The 24853-nt window shown below is 42.6% G+C and overlaps 1 protein-coding gene across 21 annotated transcripts in view; it reads right to left on the bottom strand.

Annotated features, from left to right (window-relative positions):
* Fggy (FGGY carbohydrate kinase domain containing) overlaps positions 1-24853 on the bottom strand; it is a 395164-nt gene that overhangs the window by 344293 nt on the left and 26018 nt on the right. For all 21 annotated transcript variants that reach the window (XM_087548101.1, XM_087548107.1, XM_087548106.1 and 18 more), the window contains 3 exons: positions 21236-21450; positions 7777-7888; positions 3414-3565 (listed from right to left, as the gene is read on the bottom strand). In XM_087548101.1, the coding sequence (XP_087404227.1) occupies positions 3414-3565; positions 7777-7888; positions 21236-21450 (479 nt within the window). The remainder of the gene's footprint in view (positions 1-3413; positions 3566-7776; positions 7889-21235; positions 21451-24853) is intronic.

Raw genomic sequence — 24853 nt, 5'->3', positions numbered from 1 at the left:
CCATCCACCTGTAGAATAGGAAACCATCATGAGAACTGACCTAAAGCATGTGAACTACTATGGTAAGAGTGTACCATTGGGAAAAGCCTTCTTTTTTTTTTTTTTTTTTTTTTTTTGGTTCTTTTTTTCGGAGCTGGGGACCGAACCCAGGGCCTGCGCTTCCTAGGTAAGCGCTCTACCACTGAGCTAAATCCCCAGCCCCGGGAAGAGCCTTCTTATGTGAGGGAAAGGCTTTTGAAGGTGGCACAGGAACAGTAGAGAACTAGTCAGAGAGGAGAGTCAGCCTCGTGGAAAACGTTCTAGGCAGAGAAAGAACACCTCAAGACAAATGAGATCAGCAAATATTTTCTTTCCAGGTCGAGAAGAATATATTTTGTTTTGCAGGCTCTTCAGATATAACAAAAGAGTTGCCCCTGACATACAACAATGAAAGACCATAGCTGTGTTCCAGCAAAGCTTTAGTCACAGCCACCAATCTTCACTTCATTGTCACATGTCACCAAATATTCCTTGGATTCTTCCTCAACATCTGAACATGTGAAACACTTTCCTAGACCCCAAGTTCCCCAGTAACGTGTCAAACAGGCAGGCATAGGGCACGAGAGTACCTTCTGCCATCCCCTAACCAAGACTGAGGTAGCGAAGAATCCACTGTGTTTGGGGACCTGTGACTGGATTCCAGTGTATGAAGTAAAGTAAGCAAGAACTTAAATGATATCACATACTGTCTTCTAGGCCAGGATGTGCGTGCTGTTATTTATCCTAGATGCAAAACCACTAGAGGCTTCCATGAGGAGTAAGAACGCTCCAGCTCTTAGGCACACATTTCCTTGCCCTATTCAATCGTCCCATCCCTTCCAAAGTTATCTAAGACATTCCTTTTCCTACTTTATAACCATCAACCAGACTGCATCACCAAGGTAAACCTATAACAGGCTATTTACCTAACCTCTTCCCCAATTACACTCACTAAAGTCGCATCTCTCCCTTCCAAAACTATATCATAGGATATATCCATAAAAATCCTTCCGGTTTTAAATACTAGACAAAGCCTCCACTTGTGGCCTGAGACTCATGACAAACTATTGAAATGTAAATAAGAAATACTCAAGTTAATAAAAATAAAAAAGAAGTTGGTTTTAGGGCTGGAGAGATGCTCCTAGTTTCCACTGTTTCTGAGAAAGGCTAGGCTCACAACCAAAAATATAAAAAGTTGGTTTTAGAAGTTCCATTAATTCTGGGAGCCATCTTGTTAACACCAAATGATGTTCAGCAGGAATTCTTATGCATGCTGACAAAAAGACAGAGAAAACAAAACACATCGTCAATCTTGGGTTCAGTTTCAGATACATGAATAAGCAGAAAAGCAGTGTTTTGATCTCTACTCAAAAATTTTAAAAGGAAACTGTGTTTTTGAGAATAATATACAGGCAGTTATGACAGTAAGTTCTTATAATTACAAGTTACTCAAAAGTCTCAGGGAAAAGCATTGCTTGACTCTCCATGAGTTCACGGCTGTAGTATGCTATGCCAACCTGGTGTCCACACTAAGTTCAGAATCAGCATGGTGATGCGCCCCCCCCCCCCCAATCCTAGGAACCATTAGGTTGCCTGAGGAAGTACGAACTGCCAAAATGGAACATGTGAAAAGTAGTTACAAATAATATCAACTTGTCTGGAAGTTATTTTCTGTTGCTCTCAAGTACACGATGATAAAGCTGCAGATCTTTGGACAACTATCAGACTCCATGAACACAGGACCATCTTCCCAGTGGTCTGATATGACCTCAACAATGCTCTTCTTCTATATGCCTTCAAAGGGAAAACATTCAAACCATTCCCTGTCTTGCAGCTAAGGTTAGGTAATTTGAAGAACACAGTATCAGCCTTTTTCCTGATCCCATCTCAAGTGGTATACTTCAGAGAACATATTTAGAACCTGATGGAATGAGCTAGAATTTGGAGCACGGTAACAGGTTTTAAAGCCTGGCTGTACCAGGCATTTTGTAAAATCAGATGGCCTCTCTGTCTCACTGTCCCAGGCTGACTGCAGGCAGAACTTGTTAGGACTAAGTTAATTGGTGCTTATGAAGCCCAGAGCAAGTGGCAGTGCACAGCGGTTCTGTATTCTGCTCCAACTCTCTCACTGCATATAAAAAAGAGAGGAGAGACTGGGGCACGAAGGACTTTTCCAAAAGCTTACAATTGTTGAGGCCAGAGATAGAATCAGAATCATAAAACCCTTGACTGCTGAGAAAGCTTTTCAAAGTCAGCAACCACAGAAGGCATTCTGCAGATTTAAACTGAAAAGACAGCCAGTAAGCCGGGCCTGCTTCAATAAATGTGGCCCTCCTGCTGCCTCACTGCCTACCTCATGGTCACAAGGCTGAAACACCTTCACACATTCCCTTGCTCTCCCCATCTCCATATACAATCTGAGTAACTGATGACTGATACCACCTGAAACCCCACAGTCAGTAATGAATCACATCAACTTTCTCGTTTGATGGATTCTCTAACGCAGCAGACCACCTAGGGGTTTCAAGTCTCTGAGCTTCCCAGAGGAGGTGAACCTTCTCACCCATCCATCTCTGGTGGGAGCCATTAAGCTGACATCACCATTTTCCACACTTCATAAAGGAGTGCTAACATCTGGAAATGGAAACCACCTGACAGAGCTTTGACCAAGATCACCATATCACTCAAAGCAGGGAAACTCAGGAGCAGGTAAAATGAGAAAGAGATATCTTGAATGTCAACAAGGCCAAAGATGAATAATTTGGGGCTAAGAGTGTATAGACAAAGAAGGCTCTGGTCAGAAGGACTGAATTTAAATCCCAGCCCTGCCACTTTCTAATTGGGATGGCAATTAACCTCTGAACTCTGAAGTGGAGTGCAGTATATTAAAAAAAAATTGGTTCTGGAGTCAAGTGATCTCAAGTTCAAATCCTGGCTTCCTTGCATGCTTATTGTGTCACTTGTGGCGATATGGCTCCTCTTAATGACATTAAGTGTTCTAATCTACAAAACAGAGACACTGTGCTATAAGAAAAGAAACAAATACTTGAGCACGATGCATGCCTGGAATCCTAGCACTCAGAAAGTGGAGGTAGGATCTTGACTTTAAGGTAAAATAGGTCCAAAAAAAAGCTCTGTCTCAAAACCATCTACTGCACACGGTGATAGTGATAGGGCTCAAGGAGATGCTACATACAATGCCTGCCTGACACCTGTGTGTGGAAGAGAATGATCGACAGCAACCTAAACGAGAAGATGGGCTCCGCCTCAGCCTCTTCACACTGTCTGGGGGAAACCAAACAGTGCAGACTTGACAGGACACTCAGTCCACCAACCTTGGGTGAAGGACCTTTTCTACTACCATTTAATGCCCTTCCCTAACCCCACACACTTACTTCCTTCAGCCACAGGAGCTTTGGGGCCTGCATCTCCACAGACATCACACCACCCACATACTGAAGAACACTGTGCTTGGTCTCATTGATCCTGTGAACCTGGCTGACAGCCCGATGGTCCAGCCACATAATAATATTTCGAGAGGAATCCCCTGGAAGACATAAGAGAAACACACACGTAGACACATCGCCTTCTCTTTCTAGTTCAAGGGAGCAATGATATTTCCCAGGCAAAGCCCTCCACAATTTCTACTGTAAATTCCTGTGTCAAGGTTGAACAAAGTGGGTGCAGGGGAGATGACTCAGTGAGTAAAGGCACTTGACACCAGCATGACAACCTGAGCTTGACCACCAAAACCCACATCCCATATAGCCGGAGAGAACCAACTCCTGCAAGATGTCTTCTGACCTTCACGCATGTATCACAAGTGTCTGAGTGTGTGCACACATGTACACATACACTAAATAGATAAGTAAATGTAGAATGAATTTAACTTAAAGGGAAAATACACTCCAAGGCAGTGTCTCCCTTGATCAGAATCCCAGGGTTAAAAGTCATTGACATGCACAAACCTATATTTGTAGACATATATACGCTTAATATTTAACTTAATGTTAAATGTAATTCACTTATATTACATTTTCTCACAACTTCTCTTCCTTTCCCATTCCTCTTGTTGAGAAAAGGGCCTATGAGTGATAGGGCTAAGGTGATACTTTGTCTCAGTAGTTGACACCTTCACATAGGAACAAATATTTTGACAGAGTATATATTTTACTCAAGAGCATTTTCACCCTATTCTTAATTTTTCCAGTCAAACGAATTAAAATGAGCTCATTCCAGGTTATTTTCCTCATTCTGTTGGTTGGCTCGGTGGAGTGACAAGCACAGCAGTTCTGGATGAGGGTGCTCACTCAAGTTGCAGAGGGCGATACAGTCTATTAATTTAGCTCCCTGGCTTCAGCATCCACATCTGTTCAATGGAGACGCCAATGCCTTACCTGAGAGCACAGAGAAACTAACAGAAATCTGTCATGTGTTTCCTAGCAGACAACTCACAGTGAGGCCCACATACCTAGTCTCTAGTTCCTAGCTGGTTCAGGAGGAAATCATAAGGGGCAAATGAAAGTCAGTACAAAATGAAGTCTTTAACCCTCATGCCCTGACTCTCTCTAATTTTCCCCAGGGTAGCTAGCTGCCCCTCCCTTCCCTTCCTCATGGCTTCCATGAATTCATGACAGAATGCACTGGTGAATAGGACTTTGGGGTTGTGTGTGTTTGTTTTTTTTACCATCTCTGATGTCTCTTGTTCTACTTTGCTTTCTGTCACTGTGATAAACACCATGACAAAAAGCAAACTGAGGAAGGAAAGGATTTATTTAGCATGTATGTCCTGATCACAGTCAATCACTGAGGTAAGTCAGGACAAGAACTCAAAAAGAAGCAGAGGTGGGAACCATGGAGTTATGCTGTTCACTGGCTAGTTCTCCATGGCTTGCCGCGCAGCCTTTCTCATATCTTGCAATTTACAAGCCCAAGGGTGGTACTGCCCACAATGAACTGTACCCTTCCACATCAACGGACAACCAGAAAAATGCTACAAAGACATGTCTACAGGTCAATCTGATGAAGCCATTGCCTCAATTGAAGTTCCCTTTCCCAAAGTGACTCTAGATTGCATTGAGCTGACAAAAACTAACAAGCGTACAGCCCAGGGTTCAATGTGGAGAATGCACCATAAACACCTACAATATTATCAGTACAATGTTATTGGGACCCAGTCCTGACATGTGCCAGCCACTCTCACGTATTAATTAAATAGTGAAATAACTATACAACTGTGCAAAACAATGATCCACTATGATCACTATCCTGAGTTTGCAATGGCAAGGAAGATTCTACAGCTGAAGGTATTTCCAGATGGGAGCTTGGAAACCCATGAGGTATGCTTTGAAAGCAGATCTGTGTGGAGAACACGTAAACTGGAAAGGGGAACGCATAAGACTTAGATGTATCAACATGAATAAAGCACTATCACATGGGTATTTTAAAACCCTATACATGTGCTTCTCACTGAACATGTGGACACATGTACTAGCAGCATGTGTGTTTATGTACAGCAATTAGAATGGCCATGGGAGAAGCCTTAAACTGCAGAGAATATTTTCTTTAATTTTTTTAAAAAAAGACACCTACCTTCAAGTTTGGCTAAATTTCTTTTTATCCTACAAAATTTCTCTTTATCCTGACTATCTACAAAGTCTATTCTTATTTCTTGTATCTTAAAAAATTTTTAACTAAATATAATCAACTTTAAAAGATATCTAAAAAATTATAAAGTAAAAAAAAAAAGTCACTCACGGCTTTTCCTGACTAGAAAATTGTGAAGTGTCACTTAGCTTGAAATAAAATAGAAAATGAAACTAAGGCCTCCCACAGGAACATTAAGAAGCATTTTTCATATAAAGCAAAATAATATACTACATAACAGAACTACTCCAGGCTTTGATTCTTGGACCAACATACACATGGTACCCAGATAACTTTCAGGTCCTATGTAGAACCATGAGTGCTGCCCCATGTGCACAGGTGCACAGGCATGCGGGGATAAGTAGCAGGAGGGGAGGTATCACTGTTGCTTAACTGTGTGGATCTTAGAGCTGCTCTAAGACAGAAGCGGCTGCTGTTAAACTTCCAACTGTGGAAACATGAAACAAGCTGCTGCAGCCAGAACAATACACTGAAATGGAATACTTACTACAAATCATTTTTCATTGTATACAAAACTGGGAATTCATCTCTCTTTAGCTCTCCTAGAAAGTCACTCTTAAAGAATTCAACTGAAGGTATAGAGTCTTTCATGGCTTCTGCATGGGAGGCACAATGAAGTGCTGGTGCTCTGCCCTGCTCAGAAGCATGATTTAAGGAGACGCTTCTGTGTGGATGCAATGACTGCCAGGACAGAGTTCCCATCATGGTGACACAGAAGGCCTGTTTAGGGGAGTCTCTCGTGAGCTGAGTCTGGGGCTACACATACAGACAAGCCCTTCACAACCTACAGTTATCACCATTGGGCACTCTGTCCCCAAAACTTCACTAAGGGGAAAGTCTGAATCTGGCTTGAGTACAGAGGTAGCTTCCTGCAAGGGGAGAAAAAACAAGTAACTGGTTGGCTGACCTTCAAAGCAAGAAGGACATTTTTAAAAGGCAACTACTGGGACTACCTACACAGTGGTACTTACTTTCTTAAAATATTCTACTTAGTTTGTATTGGCTTTTCATCCTTTGGCTAACATCTAAAGACGCCAAACGTTTGCCCATCTTGTGGGTTTGGTTTTAAGGGGTATCGGTGTTACCTGCTTGCTCTGCATAACCGCTCCAGTAAGCACCTTGTACATAAAGATTTCCAAAAAAACTTTAAAACCGCCATTAAAATTCTGATTTCATTTTCAAACACAAGATAATTCACCTCAGACAAACTCTACCCTTAATCAGCTGGAGATCGAGAAAGTGTTGAGGAATTACATCAGCTGGATGCACTTGAAGAACAGATACATTTTAATACAGTCACTTCATTTCACAGGGTTGCCAGAGTGCCTTTAGGCAGCCTATCCACAAGGCAAAGCGGGTCGGTGAGTAGAGATCTCATGTATGCAGCTTTAAGGAGGAGCAGTGGTCTTCCCCTGCAAACGCCACTTCCGATGTTTTACCTGTGCATTCACCTGTACCCGATGCTTTGCACAGCTAGAAATAGTAAGGAAAGTAAGACTGATAAAAAGCCTGGGATGGTTCGTGTTAATTATCAACTTGACAAATTCAGAATCATGGGGGGGATGGGCCTCTGAGCCTGCCAGTGAGTGATTTTCTTAACTGTGTTAATTAATGTGGAAAGATGGGCTGGGCCATCTCAAGGGAGGGCCCTGAAGTGAATGAGAGGCATGACAAGGGGGCCGCGCGGCATGTGCACACACACACTTGCTCTCTTCTTCTGCTTGCAAACATAAAGCAGTCCGGTGGTTCAAGCTCCTGCGTCCATTACTTCCCGGCCTCCATGGTACACAGAGCTGTGAGCTAAGGTAAACTCTTCCTTCCATGACTGCTGTTGGAGCATTTCATTGTCAAAACAAAATAAAAAGTGCAACCTCAAGCCAAGCACGTACACACTTCGGGAGATAAACCTCACGAATGATAGCTTTTGAGATGTCCAGGTCACACTAATACCAGGAAGAATTACAAAGAAAGTATGTTAGTGAACCAGGCAGTATGGCCGCCTTGAGAGCTAGTACTCTTAGCATTTAAAGTCTTAGACGTGAGACTTTCTCTTGCAGCAGCCTGAAGAGGAAGGGACAAGAGCAGGCCTACCTTCACGGTTTACTGGTAAAGGATGGAACTCTTTGTCCAAGACAACCAGAGAACAGGTGGCATCAAAACCAAGTCCTCGGATTCGGTGGGCATCAATCCCTTGAACAATTTCCTGTTTTAAAAGCAAGCAAACAAAACCATCAGTGACAACACAGGATCTTAAACCTTGTAGACAAGTCACCAGTAGAAGGAAATGAACCCAAACATTTTTAAATTGCCTAACACGTGTCATAGAAAAGTTCAGCATCACTATTTAATTTAAGATAATTCTTTATCAAGTAATGTAGTGGTAAATAATAAAAACTGACCACTCCACACTACCTCTCTACTCTCCATCCCCAGTGATCTCTCCGTCTCCATGGTCAGAGTCGGGTTTCACCCATGGAACCTCACAGCTGTGATCCTAAATGAAAGGTGCTGACAGGGAAATTACTCCTGAAAGAAGTCAAATGTCCCAAGTTCTCACCATGGAAAGCTGGGGCTAGGCAGATGGCCCGTGAGATAAGAGCACTCTCTGTTCACTGGGTTGAATTCCCAGCACCCACATGGTGGCTCAAAATCACATGTAAAGCAGCCTCAGGGAACCGGACTCATTCTTCCGGCCTCTGCGGGCACCAGGCACGTACATAGTACACGAAGATACATTCAGGAAAAGAATCCATATATATAAAAGATTTGGAAATTCTTTTGTAGAAACCTTAGTTTTGGGTTAGCACAGCCCCTCAGAAGAAAAGGAAATTTTCTGAGGAGTCTGAGGCTGCTGCTAGCTGCACAAAGAGCGGCACAAAGAAAAAGTCCCAGAAGGCGCAGGAGGAGGATTAGAACGGACCTGCTTGGTGGACGAGGCATACCTTATGGTGGCAACTCCTGCCCATGATAAACCCCAAGAAAATCACAAAACCAGAAAGAAAAAAAAAAGAGGTAGCTCAGTGGTAGAGTAGAGAACCTGCATTCAATGCACTAGGTCCTCAATCCAATCTCCAACACTGGAAAACAAGCCCCGCCCCAAAAAAGACGTTTTATAATGAAACAAACTGAAACCCATGATCCTTGATGTCATAAAAATGTCTGAGATTCTTAAAACATCTTGCAAAAAACCTTTTAATATCACTAAAATACTAAAAAAAATCCTATAAATTCGTAAAAAAAAAAAAAAGAAAAAGGCACGCAATCTAACTGGAAATAATATAAAACTAAGGTCAAAGTGTATGAAGTTCTCCAGTTGTACTGATATTAATCAATGCAAACAAAATAGCAAATTTCGCTCCTTACATTAGGGAAACGTTAAAGGTTAGTTGTAGGTAGCAGTGTCTCCACCCTCTTAGAGGATGTATGAAGACATAATAGTTAATTGAATTCATTCACTCACAGAAGAGGAGGAGGAGGAGGGGGAGGGGGAGGAGGAAGAAAAAAGAAGCAGAAGATAGGAAAGTATAAAGTGCCTAGCTGGGAAGAGGAAGGGGATCGATAGGGGTGAGAGAGGATAAAGGAGGGTGGTGGAGTGACATGATCAAAACATATTACATGTATGTATGAAAATGTCACACACAATAAAACCATTATTCTCCAAAATTCATATAAGCTAATAAAAATGCTAAAAGAAATTAAGAAGTAACACTTCTTAAACATTCTTATAGCAATGTAATTACTGAGCACAAGTTTTGGAAAGTAATTTGGCAGTACCTATTAAAATATATTTAAAACTACCAGCTCAGCAATATCACTGTTGGAAACATAGCTTAGAAAATCATGGGTGTAAGTGAATAAAGTTATATATAAGATGACTACTTTACAAAATTGTTAACAAAGTATTTTAAAGCCCAATAAATTAATTTTATCAAATAAATTATGCTGTATTTATACAATGAAATACTATGCGAAACTAAAAAGATACATAAAGAAGTAATTTCTCAGCAGAGGGTATGACAGGGACAGCAAATTTTCTTAGCAAAGTAAAATATAGTACTGGATAAAATCACCAATCATAGCCATTTGACAGCTGTGGAAATTGGTCAAAGCTATTCAATAAATTGAGAAGCATTGTTTTAGAAAATGAAATTTGTACTTATAAGATAGAAAATAAAAAATTAATTCCAAGTCTAAGTGGTTTCTCTGGGAAAATTTATAAAATACTTAAGGAGAAAACCTTACCATTGTCAGACATTTAGAGCAGAGCAAAGAGGAAAGCCTGTCTACCAAACTCTATACGGTCTGCACTGCCTTGACATCAATAGGGAAGACATTAAAAGGATAAAAATACAGAAGACTATTCATCATAAGTGCAGGTATAAAAATAGGAAAATACTAGCAGACCAAATCTTACAGAACATAAAACTAGCATTATATATCATTACCATGTGTAATCACCCCAGAACTTGCAAGGGTGATTTAACAATCATTAATTAATGTAAGACATATATTAACAGAATATAGCACCAACATACAATTATAATCTCAAAATCATCAAAACTCTCTGACACAAAAAAGATGAATGAAAGAATAAAAGCAGAATGAAATTTATACAAACAAGAAGAAAACAGGAGGAAAACTCAGCGATGACATCATACCAAAAAGTTAGAAGGATGCATCGTTGTCCTCATTAGATACAAAGAAAGAGAGTTGCACTTAGCACTTCTATCCAAACTGTGCTAGGGTTCAGGGACCGTGGAATAAGGCAGGAAAGATAAACTAAAGGTAAACAAGTCAGAAAAAGCTAAAGGTATTTCTTTACAAATGATATGAATTCACATGCTGAAAATGCTTTTTAAAAATCTTTTTTAAAAGCTGCTGTGAGGGCCTAGGGAGAGAGGTTAAGAGCAATCACTGCCCTTATAGAGGACCAGAGCTCAGGTCTCATCACCTAAACTGCTTCTAACTGTAGCTCCAGGAAGATCTGATGCCCTGCCTTTCAAAGGCACATGCATTCTTTTGTATGTATCTGCTTTCTCTGCAAGTGCACACATACATACACACACACACACACACACACACACACACACACACACACACACCCCAAATCAAAAATAAAATCTTTATAAAAGCTACTAGAACTAATAAGCAAATCTAATAGGACTACGAGACTGAAGATTAACAAGTAGAAATGAATTGCATTTTTACACAGTAGCAACTAACACATCAAAAATTAAGAACATAATCCCATTCATAGCAACATAAAAACTATTCAAAATCAGACCAAGGTTGAAGGTCTGATTTATATCACACACACACACACACACACACACACACACACACACACACACACACACACTGTCAGTAACATCAAAGAAGGAGCAGAGAGAATGTGAGATGGAATGCTGGACATGGTTACTACAGTCACGGAGTCCAGGCAGTGCTGATGCCTGTATAAGACGGAACCTATCAGTACGCTCATGATAGCCCACCCATTCATGAGGCAACTGCTGGGAGATGAGGAACAACTTTTCAAAGGATGAATGGTGGTTGGTTGCTCATTCTCATCTCCAGGACGTGGCCCTACACCATGTGCATGCATACAGCATTAACTAGAGCTGGTGGATTATGAAGAGAAGGAGGAGATGGGTGAGGAGGAAGAGGAGGAGGGGGAGGAGGAGGAGGAGGAGGAGGAGGAGGAGGAGGAGGAAGAAGGGGAGGGTGGAGAAAGAGAAAGAAGGGGAAGTGAGAGGAGGAGAAGGGTGAGGGAGGAAGAAGGGGAGAAGGAGAAAAGAGGTGAAGGATGAGGAGAAGAAAGAATGGGAGAAGAGGAAACGGAGGAAGAGGAGGAGAAGCAAGAGAAAGAAGAAGAGGGAGGAGAAGAAGCAGAAAAGGAAGAGGAAGAAGAGAAAAGAAAATAGGAGGAGGAAGAATAGGAAGGGGAGTGGAGGGGAAGAGGAGTAAGAAGAAGAGGAGGAGTAGAAAGAGAAAGAACAGGAGAAAGAAAAGGAGGAAATTCGGGTCTCCATGTGTGTATAGCAAGCACTTTATGTATGAGCCATCCCCAATTCCCTGGACTTGGTTATGAGTTCATCTTAAAATGCAGAACTCTGCCCTGTTGGCAACATTAGACTATTAATATTTAATATGCACCACAAAAGAGCTACACACAACTATTATAGATTTACAACAAAGGCAGCATTCTATTTTTGAAGCAATATTAGCAACATATACTCAAATGCTGTCATATATGAAGCATCTACTGTGCCGTATACTTTATTTACTTTCTTGAATTTAATCTTTACAAAGTCCACTAAAAGAAAGACTTAATATGTTAAGCATTTGTGGTTACATGGGACATCCATCAGTGAACAAGCCAACCCTAGAATCCTCTAGTTAAGACACTGTCTTTTTCTGAACCTGAGGTTTGCCATTTGGGATAGGCTGGCTAACCAGAGAGCGAATGGGATGACCCTGTTTTTCTCCCCCAAATCTAAGGAGATTGGTGACTGTTGGCCCCCTAGTCCCAGAGTGCACACGACTGGGTCTATTTATGTTTCAGAGCCTACAGTTAGTCAAAAGAGGAAGTTTGAGGGGAAAAAAAGGGTAACTCAATGAGAGCCCAGAGCAGGCAGCATGGGATAGGGCCAGCAGCCACCTCTTGGTTTGACCACTTCTGAACTAATCTCACTCAGTCTTTCTGAATCTTGGTTTCATGGTAATAGGAAAACTCATGGGGGAAGACTGCAGGCTTTGAGGGTTTGCACTGCTGGGTAAAGGCAGAGAGACTACCCAACACTGCATTAATTATGTCTATTTAAGATGTTTATGCTCAAAGGACAGCATGTTCTCTGCTGTATGAACACAAACATGAATGCTAAAGAAAGAGGAAGCAACAGAAAACTGCAGACTCAAGTACTTCTGGGGAGTTATGAGTATAGCTTTCTACTCGGCCTAAAGATAATGATTTCTTGATTTATTTTATGAGTACCCTCTGAGGTCTACACAGCTCTGGATTCAAATCACAGCTTGTCAATGGTGAAAATCTCCAGTTTTATAAGGGGCCATTCTCTGGACATTTTTTAAAAAAGTCATTATGTATTAAGTCTGCCTTAAATGTCTAGCATCAAGTACATAACTTACAAGCATCTCTTTCCATACAAAGGGACACCCTTTCCTAGCCTATCCCAGAGATCTGCTTTCATGGTCACTTTACTGCAAGGCCTCTGCGACTTGGCCATGCACTCTTATTTATAGTCTTGATAGTGGAGAGAAAAGTGTAATAAACTCAGTCCATGAACCCAGCAGAAAGAGATTACCCTTGCTAGAGACAAATCACATCATTCCAATAAAGAATTTCCAGGAATGGAGTTTGCTGCAGCCTCATTTGGGAAACTGACCCATGTCTAACTATTGTCATCTTGCAGGTCCGAAGTAGCAAACAAGAATTCAGGGAAGGATTGGGTTGGAATTTTGAAGGGAATTGAATTGAATCTGTTGATCGCTTTTGGTAGAATGGCCATTTTTACTATATTAATCCTGCCAATCCATGAGCATGGGAGATCTTTCCATCTTCTGAGATCTTCAATTTCTTTTGTCAGAGACTTGAAGTTCTTAACATAAATCTTTTACTTGCTTGGTTAAAGTCACACCGAGGTACTTTATATTATTTGGGTCTATTATGAAGGGTGTCGTTTCCCTAATTTCTTTCTCGGCTAGTTTCTCTTTTGTGTAGAGGAAGGCTACTGATTTATTTGAGTTAATTTTATACCCAGCCACTTTGCTGAAGTTGTTTATCAGCTTTAGTAGTTCTCTGGTGGAACTTTTGGGATCACTTAAATATACTATCATATCATCTGCAAATAGTGATATTTTGACTTCTTCTTTTCTGATCTGTATCCCCTTCACCTCCTTTTGTTGTCTGATTGCTCTGGCTAGAACTTAAAGAACTATATTGAATAAGTAGGGAGAGAGTGGGCAGCCTTGTCTAGTCCCTGATTTTAGTGGGATTTAGTGGGATTGCTTCAAGTTTCTCTCCATTTAGTTTAATGTTAGCTACTGGTTTGCTGTATATGACTTTTACTATTTTTAGGTATGGGACTTGAATTCCAGTTCTTTCCAGGACTTTTATCACGAAGGGGTGTTGAATTTTGTCAGATGCTTTCCCAGCATCTAATGAAATGATCATGTGATTTTTATCTTTCAGTTTGTTTATATAGTGGATTACATTGATGGTTTTCCGTATATTAAACCATCCCTGCATACCTGGGATGAAGCCTACTTGATCATGATAGACAATTGTTTTGACGGGTTCTTGGATTCAGTTTGCAAGAATTTCATTGAGTATTTTTGACTCAATATTCATAAGGGAAATTGGTCTGAAGTTCTCTTTCTTTGTTGGGTCTTTGTGTGGTTTAGGTATAACAGTAATTGTGACTTCATGGAAGGATTTGGTAGTGCTCCAAACTATTGTGGAATAGTTTGGACGGTATTGGTATGAGCTGTTCTATGAAGGTCTGATAGAATTCTGCACTGAACCCATCTGGATCTCGGCTCTTTTTGGTTAAGAGACTTTTAATGACTGATTGATTCTATTTCTTTAGGCGTTATGAGGTTGTTTAAATGGTTTATCTGTTCCGATTTAGCTTCGGTTACGTCTAGGAAATTGTCCATTTCCTCCAGATTTTCAAGTTTTTTGAATTTAGGCTTTTGTAGTAGGATGTGATGAGTTTTTGAGTTTCTTCTTATTCTGTTGTTATGTATCCCTTTTCATTTCTGATTTTGTTAATTTGGACACATTCTCTCATTCTCTGTGTCCTCTGGTTAGTCTGGCTAAGGGTTTATCTATCTTGTTGATTTTCTCAAATTCTTCATAGAGTTAGAACAATTTGCAAATTCATCTGAAATAACAAAAAAACCAGGATAACTAAAACTATCCTCAACAATAAAAGGACTTCCTGGGGAATCACTATCCCTGAACTCAAGCAGTATTGCAGAGCAATAGTGATAAAAACTGTATGGTATTGGTGCAGAAACAGGCAGATAGACCAGTGGAATAGAATTGAAGACCCAAAAATGAACCCACACACCTATGGTCACTTGATTTTTGACAAAGGAGCCAAAACCATCAAATGGAAAAAAGACAGTATTTTCATCAAATGGTGCTGGTTCAACTGGAGGTCAGCATAGAGGAGAATGCAGATCGATCCATGCTTATCACCCTGTACAAAGCTTAAGTCCAAGTGGATCAAGGACCTCCACATCAAACCAGACACACTCAAACTAATAGAAGAAAAAGTGGGGAAGCATCTGGAACACATGGGCACTGGAGAAAATTTCCCAAACAAAACACCAATGGTTTATGCTCTAAGATCAAGAACCGAAAACTGAGATCTCATAAAGCTACAAAGCTTCTGTAAGGCAAAAAACACTGTTGTTAGGACAAAACGGCAACCAACAGATTGGGAAAAGATCTTTACCAATCCTACAACAGATAGAGGCCTTATATCCAAAATATACAAAGAACTCAAGAAGTTAGACCGCAGGGAGACAAATAACCCTATTAAAAATGGGGTTCAGAGCTAAACAAAGAATTCACAGCTGAGGAATGCCGAATGGCTGAGAAACACCTAAAGAAATATTCAACATCTTTGGTCATAAGGGAAATGCAAATCAAAACAACCCTGAGATTCCACCTCACACCAGTGAGAATGGCTAAGATCAAAAACTCCGGCGACAGCAGATGCTGGTGAGGATGTGGAGAAAGAGGAACCCTCCTCCATTGTTGGTGGGATTGCAGACTGGTACAACCATTCTGGAAATCAGTCTGGAGGTTCCTCAGAAAACTGGACATTGCACTACCTGAGGACCAAGCTATACCACTCTTAGGCATATACCCAAAAGATGCTCCAACATAGAACAAAGACACATGCTCAACTATGTTCATAGCAGCCTTATTTATAATAGCCAGAAGCTGAAAAGAACCCAGATGCCCTTTAAGAGATGAATGGCTACAGAAGATGTGGTGCATCTACACAATGGAATACTACTCAGCTATCAAAAACAATGACTTTATGAAATTCATAGGCAAATGGATGGAACTGGAAAATATCATCCTGAGTGAGGTAACCCATTCACGGAAAAACAAACATTGATAAGTAGATATTAGCCCAAATGCTCGAATTTCCCAAGATGCACAGAATACATGAAATTCAAGAAGGATGACAAAAATGCGGGTGCTTCACTCCTTCTTTAAAAGGGAAACAAGTATATCCTTAGGAGGGGATAGGGAAGCAAAGTTTAGAACAGAGACTGATGGAATGCCCATTCAGAGCTTGCCCCACATGTGGCCCATACATATACAGCCACCAAACTAGATAAGATGGATGAAGCAAAGAGGTGAAGGCTGACAGGATCCAGATGTAGATCTCTACTGAGAGATACAGATAGAATATGGTAAATACCTAAGCGAATGCCAGCAAAAAACCACTGAACTGAGAACGGGACCTCCAATGAAGGAATCAGAGAAAGGACTGTAAGAGCTGAAGGGGCTTGAGACCCCATATGAACAACAATGCCAACGAACCAGAGCTTCCAGGAACTAAGCCACTACCCTGGACTGACCCTGGGCTCCAAATTCATAGGTAGCAATGAATAGCTTAGTAGGGGCACCAGTGGAAGGGGAAGCCCATGGCCCTGCCAAGGCTGGAACCTCAGTGAACATGATTGTTGGAGGAGGGCAGTATTGGGGGAAGGATGGGGAGGGAAACACCCATATAGAAGGGGAGAGGGAGGGGATATGGGGATGTTGGCCTGCAAACCGGGAAAGGGAATAACATTTGAAGTGTAAAAAAGAAATACCCAATTTAATAACGATGGAGAAAAACAAAAAAGAATTCAGGGAAGGGATTGTACTTCTTTGTTGTTACAATGGCTTCAATCCTGCGTGTGATTTAAATCAGCAAGCTCTGCTATGTTGGGTGTGGCTATGGCATCCAAAGAAAACACACACACACACACACACACACACACACACACACACACACACAAAAAAAAAAAAAAAAAACAGAATGTGTAGGTCTAGTTTTGAATATAGGCTTGAAAGTCAGTTTGGGGTACTTAGAATGCACAATGAAGCCCTTTTAGGTGAGGGTGTGTTTGCTCAGAAAACAGGGAAACAGTAGAGAGCAAAGTGTTTTCTTTAATGCTCACTCTTTAGGGGATTACATTTTACAGAGGTAAATCACCAATGAGTCAAATAATGATAGAATAGTTATAACATACCCAAAGCTGATTGGCCAAGAGGATTAGGCATGACAGAGGAGGAGAAGGTAGTTTTCAAAACAGGGAATCTTGAGGAAAGACTTTCATGCAACTGACATTGTGTAAACCTAGGCAGTGTTCTTAGTAGGGATGCAGCCAGCGTAGAAGGCTCTGGGTCAGAAACAGCAAGGAAAAGAATACAACTTGTATGGGGAATGCTACATTCAAAGCATGATTTTCTAACACCTCCTGCTGTGACCAGTGAAAGAAAAAAAAAATCCAGACCTAGGATTTCCTAGAGCAGCAATGTAAAGTGATGTCCCTTGACAATAAGCAAGGAAATGAAAACACCAGACACTTCCATTTACAACAGAGATCCTTATATTCTTTTACTAGCTGGAGTACTGAGGTCCCCTCTGTCCCCTCCATTGCCACCAAGTCCCATGAGATCTTCCTTCCAGCAGCCTCTCATTTCATCTCCATTTCTCCCTGCGCAAGACTCTAATCCTGGTGCAGTCAAAGGCAAAATGATGTTCTAGACAGAGGAAACCTCTCTCCAAGTGGTTCTGTGTTTAAACACAGGAATGGTGCTAGAACAGAAAGCCAAGAACACATCCATAAGGACCTTGGGAAGAGCTATAATGTACACAGCCATGAAGGCCATGTTATGAATTCTAGATTCTACCCAGAAAGAATTGGAAGCCAAAGAGTAACAGCAGTTTAAATACAGAAACCATCACTACCATCAGAAAAGTAGCACAGATGCTACGGCCTGTATTTAGCTCTGAAAATGATGTGGGCAGTAGGTGTTGGGAACAGAGAATACACAAACTTCTGTCATCTAAGCCTGGGCTGTCACTACCTGGGAACACTGGAAATGACATTCAACTTTCTGGTCCACAGTTTACCTTTCCACCTGTCAAATGGAAACTATAGGCCACCTCTATTTATCTTGTAATCATAATTAAAATATGAAGGTTTTTTACAAACTATAATAGTTCCATAAACGTAAGATGTTAAAATTACTGTCCATACAGAAAGTACCAACTTAGAGCCAAATCAGAGCTCATCAGCTTCATATGTTTATGGGGTTTATTCCCATACAGATGAAGGTATTTCATCTTTCGGCCAGAGGACTTACGATGTCTCTTACAGATGTTCCAGTGTCTGACAAAGAGTATAGCATACAGTCCATGCTCCATAAATATTTTCAGACTAAATAAAATAACAATTTCCTGGGCCTAAGGAAATAACTCCATTGGTAAATTGTTTGCCTCACAAGCATGAGAACTCAAGTTTGGTCCCGGTGCCAGGAAAAACAGCTGGCTTATTGCTTTCAACCCTAGTGCTGGAAGGTGGAGAGCAGAGCACCATTAAGGCACAATGGCAACATAGCCTACTACGAGAACTCAGGCCCCAGGGAGAGACTCTGCCTCAAAAGGGAGGTGGATGGCTCCTGAGAAGCACATCCCAGGTTGTCTTCCAGCACACACACACACACACACACACACACACACACACATACACACGTACACCTACACACACACGCATACATACCTGCACACCTGCTCAGGCACACCTGTACACACATGCATACACATGCATGCCTGCATTCAAACGTGCACCTATATGAACATGCACATCATACACATAAATGCACATACACAAACATAAAAATAAGAACATTTAACAAATGACAACTGGGTATATGATTCTTTCAGCTTATCTCCTTTTTTCCAGTGGAAATATAAAAACCTGTGATGTCTCCTTGGATTGATACAGGTGTGTAGATCCAAAAAAGTACACTTTAAGATCAGGAACTATATGTGTCTCCTAGGACTTCCGTGTTTCTAGACAATGTTTTAGGTGTGCTGGATACTGGCCCAACAAAGGCATACCAATTTACCACAGTTTCCCACGAGCAACAGCCAGGTAAAGGCACTACTATGCAGTGCTTAGACTCCCAATTAAGTGAGTTCCTGGCCCCCACATAGCAGCAACCTATAACACCTCTGACTGTAAGCAGGAGTCACAGGGAAGGGCTGAGGCTGGAAAGAGAAGGGTCTGAGGCCCTCGAGACCGGTCTCTCAGTCATCATAAGACCCCTTAGTCTGAACTACTTCAAAGCCTTCTTTTTTCATCTTCATGAGAAGAAAAACCGTCCACAAAGATTGTTATAAGAACCAAATGACATGATGGGCACACACAGTATTAGGCACAGCATCTAGAACATGGTTAATCACCAAAGAATGTAAGCTGTTGACATCATCACTGCCTTGTCATTACTGCTGTTGCTGTTATCGTTATTAACTCAAATAAGGGAAAAATCATCTCTCAGTGGAGGGAAGAAAAAAAAGAAAAAGAAAAAGAAAGTTCACAATTGCTCTGAAGATCTCTGCTTTCTGGAGCCACTGACAAAGCAAAGACAGGTGAGGGTAGAAGAGACAGCAGCCCTCGACCTAGACCAATGCTTTTTAAGTCTTCCATGGAAGGAGCCCTGACCGCAGGGAGGGCTGCACATTCCCAGAGGCAGCAGCATCTCCTTGCACTTGCGCTTCTCCTATTTTGCCTCAGAATCCATTGCCTAACTCCGCTCATCTCGTTATCATCCCCACCACAGGCAACAATGATTGCTTATCCCCGACACTGCTAGAACTTTCTGTAGACTTTAATCATCACAACAATCTTATGAAACTGGGGACTCTCATTAATCTCCCCTTAGTAAGAAGGAAACTGGGCAAGAAATGGTAACCAGTCCAAGATCACAAGCGAAACATTGCTAGAACAGGGACTCCCACCCAGGTAGTTCAGCTGCAGAATACATACTTAGTAGGTCAGAAAGGCCTCCTTCTTAAGGCTCCTCCTCACATGAGCACACACACCACACTCCAGCACATCTCCATGCACATGCGTGAGGCATGGCCTAAGGCCCATGGGCTTTCTGCAGACCTGCTGCAGCGAGAGGCATGGCCGAGCACTAATGCCCTGCACTTCTGTGGTTATCAGGGCTGACACAAATGAGGAGCTGACCACCACTGGGACATGATTAAAAGTCTGCCATTAAACCGATCTGTGCTGGAGTAGATCTGCTTTAAGGGAGCTCTTCATCAGGGAACTATATTTTCTTCTTGACAATTTCCTTAATGGCAAGAGTGTTAGAAGAATAAAAGAGACCCAAGGGCAAAGAGCAGAAGATTTTCACGGAGGCAGAGACTGGGAGTGGGTAGAGAAGAGGAAAATTAAACAGGCAGAAGACAAGATGAGCCCTCCTTTATCTCTGCAGAGTGTCTGGGTAGCCTAAGCCACCTCTCTGTGGTTTTCTCTGGGGCACTAACAGCTGTTCAGAGCTCATCAAAGTTTAACCAGACCAATCGATACAGAAAAAATGGGTGACTGTCAAGCTGAAAATGACCAAGCTCCTCATGAATATTTAAGGACCCCGATTAGAAACAGAGAGAAGGAACAGAACTCGGGATTTCATCTTTTTTTCTCCTTTGGGGGTGGGGAGATAAAAGAATGTCTGTTGCTAATGATCATCAGAATAAAAGGTCAAACTACCGTCACAGACTTCAGACATAAACTAGTCACGACCAGATCTCTTCCTTCCTTAAGACAGCAGGCCCAGGCTTATCACAGACCACTCAACGAGCGAGCGTGAGGTCATATAAAGATGCTTTCCTAGAGCATGCCATAGTTTTCGGCCCCTTGTTGTTTCTCCTACTCACAGTGCAGTTCCCCTTGTGTGTCCAATTGGGAGGATACAGAGCTCATTGTTAATAAGAACCAGACATTTATGTTCTGGCCCGGCGGCTGCCAGTCACTAACACTGCCGACACAGGGTAAGCTGGCCAGCACTCCTCTTTCCATCTCTTCCTGGAGGAAAATAAACTGGAGCTGCAGTAGCACCAGCTGTAAGGCTAGTTCCACCAGGTTCCAAGGTCCCAGCACAGTGTGTCCTAACACACTGACATACAACAGAGACACACCGTGTGCCGCCATGACTCTTCCTTCCTCATTTCCACATCTCAGGCTTCCACAGCCCCGGCACTGTCTTCACTGCCTCCGTGCCCTCCTAGCTCTAGCTCTCTGTACTGGCTGCAGCAATCCTCTGAGCACATTTCAGCTGTCTGTCACTCCCAGTAAGCTTTATTCTGAGAGGCAAAGCCTACAGCACCCAGGTCCATGCCTCCAGCAGCCCTGATGCAGTGTGCAGACCGAGTGTGCACATACAGAACTGCTGGGCAGGTGGAACACACGCAAGGAGGGGATGCCACGGTTTGGCTCTTACCTTCGTGACACGGCAACATGCTGCCCAGATGTCCTCTGAGGACTGCTCGTGGTGGTTGAACTGGGGCTCCCACTTCTTAATTGGCTGTTCCGCGAAAGCCAAAAGGACCCCTCTCTGGTCCACTAGAGCTGCACGGACACTTCCTGTTCCCACATCGATGCCCACATAGTAGTGATCTGGTTCCTGGTCTCCGCCAGACATCATGGTCCCCCTACCTGTGGTGGACAAGTAAAAAAGACATGTGAAGACAAGCAGATCTGCTCAGACAGCTTAAGAAATCCAATCTTCAAAGTGGACAGAGAAGGGAATCCAGCTACCTGACTGGAGGCTGTGTATTATTTACTTAAGCTGTCAAAGGTTTTATAGGCCCTAAGCAAGGTGGTCCGAGAACAATCGCATCTAACACATGCCATTTCCACTCCTGGTGGGCATCAGAAATTGAGCACCTGAATACATCATGACTTAAGCAAGGCTGAGACAATGAGAGAGCAGTGGGGAACAGAGATGGAGCCATAGGAGATGAATGTGTACTGTGAGAATTTGAACGCACAAGACAGCGGCCTTGGAACCAAAGCAAGCACCCGAGCCAGTCATGCAGCAAATCAGTCTCGTAGGTATCCTGTGCCAAGCAGTGTGCGCAGCCATGTGCTGTCCACGTCTCTCTACGACGGCAAGCACATGGCCATCTCTCTCACGCTTCTGGACCAGGGGAAAGTCTAAAAGGCAAGTATCTTACTGTTTCACACTGAGTCTACACACTCTTAAAAGCAAATGTCCCTCATGACAGTGACACCGAATTACAGGGACAGGAAAACCAACATCTGGAAACAGAAGGTGCTCCCCATGCTTCACTGAAGCGTCTGTGCCTGAACTCCCCACCTGTGTAACCCTGAGACTCGGGCTCCCTCCCTTTTCCTGCAGAGGCTTGACCTAAGGGTTTTAGGAAGCACTTATACCACAGCTATTATGAGCTTACTGGGAGTCGGGAGGAGACCCAGGAGAGACAAGATCAAGAGTGTGCTGGTGATCTATTTTCCTGCCAGACCCCTGATGAGTTACAAGGAAACCTGACCAGAGACCCCCTCAGGAATGCCTGGGCCCTTGGGGCTGCTCTCAGATGAGCCACATGACACAGGATTCTCCCAGAGCTCTCTTCAGACTCATGTGGGGCCGCCTCTACTCACTAACTTCACTCACACAGCACAGCACAGCTGCCCCCTGGTCAGCAAGGTGCTCTGAGCTCCTGTGGTCCAATTTTAACCCTAGCAGTCTGCACCCTCAACTTAGAAAAATGATGGTCTCTTGGCCACCTCACTCTTGGGGATTCTAAAACAAATCAGTCAGTAGATGTTCAGTTACTGCTTCCTGGATATTTACCCCAATAAAAAGGAACAAAAAGAAAGAAAAAACAACTTCATTAAAAGTGATAGCTTCTGGCTTAATCACAGTGATTAGCCATCTGTGTTTGCTCCCTTCCAGCACTGTGGCAGGTGAAGAAGAAAATGGAGAAGCAAGAAGAGTAAAGCTCACTGCCTCCCCCTGAGTGTGATGGGGTTCCCAGTCTCAGCAGGTGGGTCTTCCTCTCTCCCTGGTTTTCCCTTGGGAGCTCACAGAAACCTGAGTACCAGCTTTCATTCCTTCATTCACTCAGGAGGGATACCTTCTCTTTAAGCCAGTAACCACTAAAAGCAGATTTTTAAATAATGCAAATACATGCTGAGTTGTCATCCCCATCCTCCCTGTTTGCTCTAAAGGAAGTCCGGAATGAACATGTATTATTTGACATGAGTATGGCCATGTCAATAACCACATGCCTCAGACCCATAGGAATGTCAAAACCTTCCCCTGGTCCATAAGATCAAGTACAGGTTCCTCCTCCTAGATGCTTACACTCTGAGATGGTTCCTCCATAAAGACTCCCCCACCGAGAGTAGCTAAGCCTGCCTCCTTGGTCAGCTAAATATATAATAGCCCCGCCTTCTGGGATAACTGTATACAATAACCCTGCCTCTCACTACAACTTTATATAATAACCCTACCTCCTCCTACAACTGTATACAATAATCCCACTCCTTCTACAACTGTTTATAATAACTCCCACCTCCATAGTGCAGACTCTGAGGGTGCATCTTTATCAGCGTGTGCACAGCCCATCCCGTCCTGGCTTTCCTGTACTTGTATCTGTGTGTCTGTCCTTTTGTGACCTAGTATCCCAAGTCAGGTATCCAGGATCAAGCCATGATGGACACCATAGCGATTACTCTGCTAGGCTTTCTCAAGGCAGTAGAATACCATCATAATAGATAAAGGCAGCCTGAGTTCTTCCCCAAGTGAGACCCTCTGTGAGCTTCTTAACTCCAATGAATACTGCCCTGGCCCTGCCCACTAGGGTCCTAGATATTCTCACAGTCCTGGAAGTATACTTGTCTGCTGATGGACGGTCTCCCCCCACCCTGCCAACGTCCATCTGTTGTTGTAAAAATATAAAAAATAAAAAAGTAAGGTTGTCATTTATCCCAGTTTAGGTCCGACATCACGGTGCCCCAAGATGTCTGCTGGATGTCTTAAGTCTCAGTCAGCAAAGCGTCTCACCCGCTCTGCTCCATCCCATATCTCACTGCCGAAGGCCTCTCTCTGAGCTGTCAGCAATCTCTCTACCCATCTAGTTCCCAAGGCAGGTTTCCATGTCAGAAACACACATCCCAGCTCCATGGTGGCCCAGACCAGCCACCCCACACTCCATTACACTTAAATCTACACATGGAAGAACACACAACACAATAACCTTTGACCCAATTGATAAGATATAATTGCCCGCCTAAACATACAAAGCCCAGTACCATCCATCCCTTAAGAACATTAATAACAATCTGTAAATACACAGAGCAGAATCTTAACGTCACCCGCCATATAGTCCTGCCATGGCTTCACTCTCTGTCCCTCCTGTCTCTTCCCCCTTCCGTTCCAGTCTCCTCCTCTTCCTTCAAACTTTTCTCCCGCCCATCCTTCCTTCTCATCCAATGACAGGCCTCCTTCTATCTTGTACCTGCCTCACATCATCCCACACCCATTACTTGCTCTTCCCTTCCCAATTCCAACCTCTACTTCTCCAAGGGGTACCCTCTCACTCTTCTTGCACATGTATGAAGGCTGTCAATATGGTATAGTGTCTATACTTTCATTTCAAATGTTCTCTCTGGACCATGTTTTTGGTGGTATGTTTCTATGTCTATCTCCCTTATTAGACTGAACCTGGAAGAAAGGGACGTTACTGATTTCTGCATCCCATTCCCTTCCAGTGCCTCGAATATAATTGGTTTTCAATGGTGCTTTTCTAAAGTGAACTCCTTTATCAGTGAACCAATAGAAAAAAGTGAAAAGAGGCATGCCTTAATCATGTTAATTTCTCAGTTTGTGCTTGTACAATCATGTGTCACTTAACAGTGTTCCTTTCTGAGAGATGCAGTAGATGATGTCCGTGATGTGCATGCATCATAAGCTGTCCTTACAGAAAGCTAGAAGGGAGAACCTGAGGCATTCTCAGAGGCACATAAACCCATGTCCTACCTGTGCTCTGTCAATTACCACAGTTGTTATGAAACATCACAGCATCTCATA

Source organism: Rattus norvegicus, chromosome 5 (assembly GCF_021556685.1).
Source record: "Rattus norvegicus strain SHRSP/BbbUtx chromosome 5, alternate assembly SHRSP_T2T, whole genome shotgun sequence".
Lineage (NCBI taxonomy): Eukaryota > Metazoa > Chordata > Mammalia > Rodentia > Muridae > Rattus > Rattus norvegicus.
The sequence above is the reverse complement of the archived record's forward strand: the minus strand, read 5'-3'. Positions and strand labels throughout refer to the sequence as shown.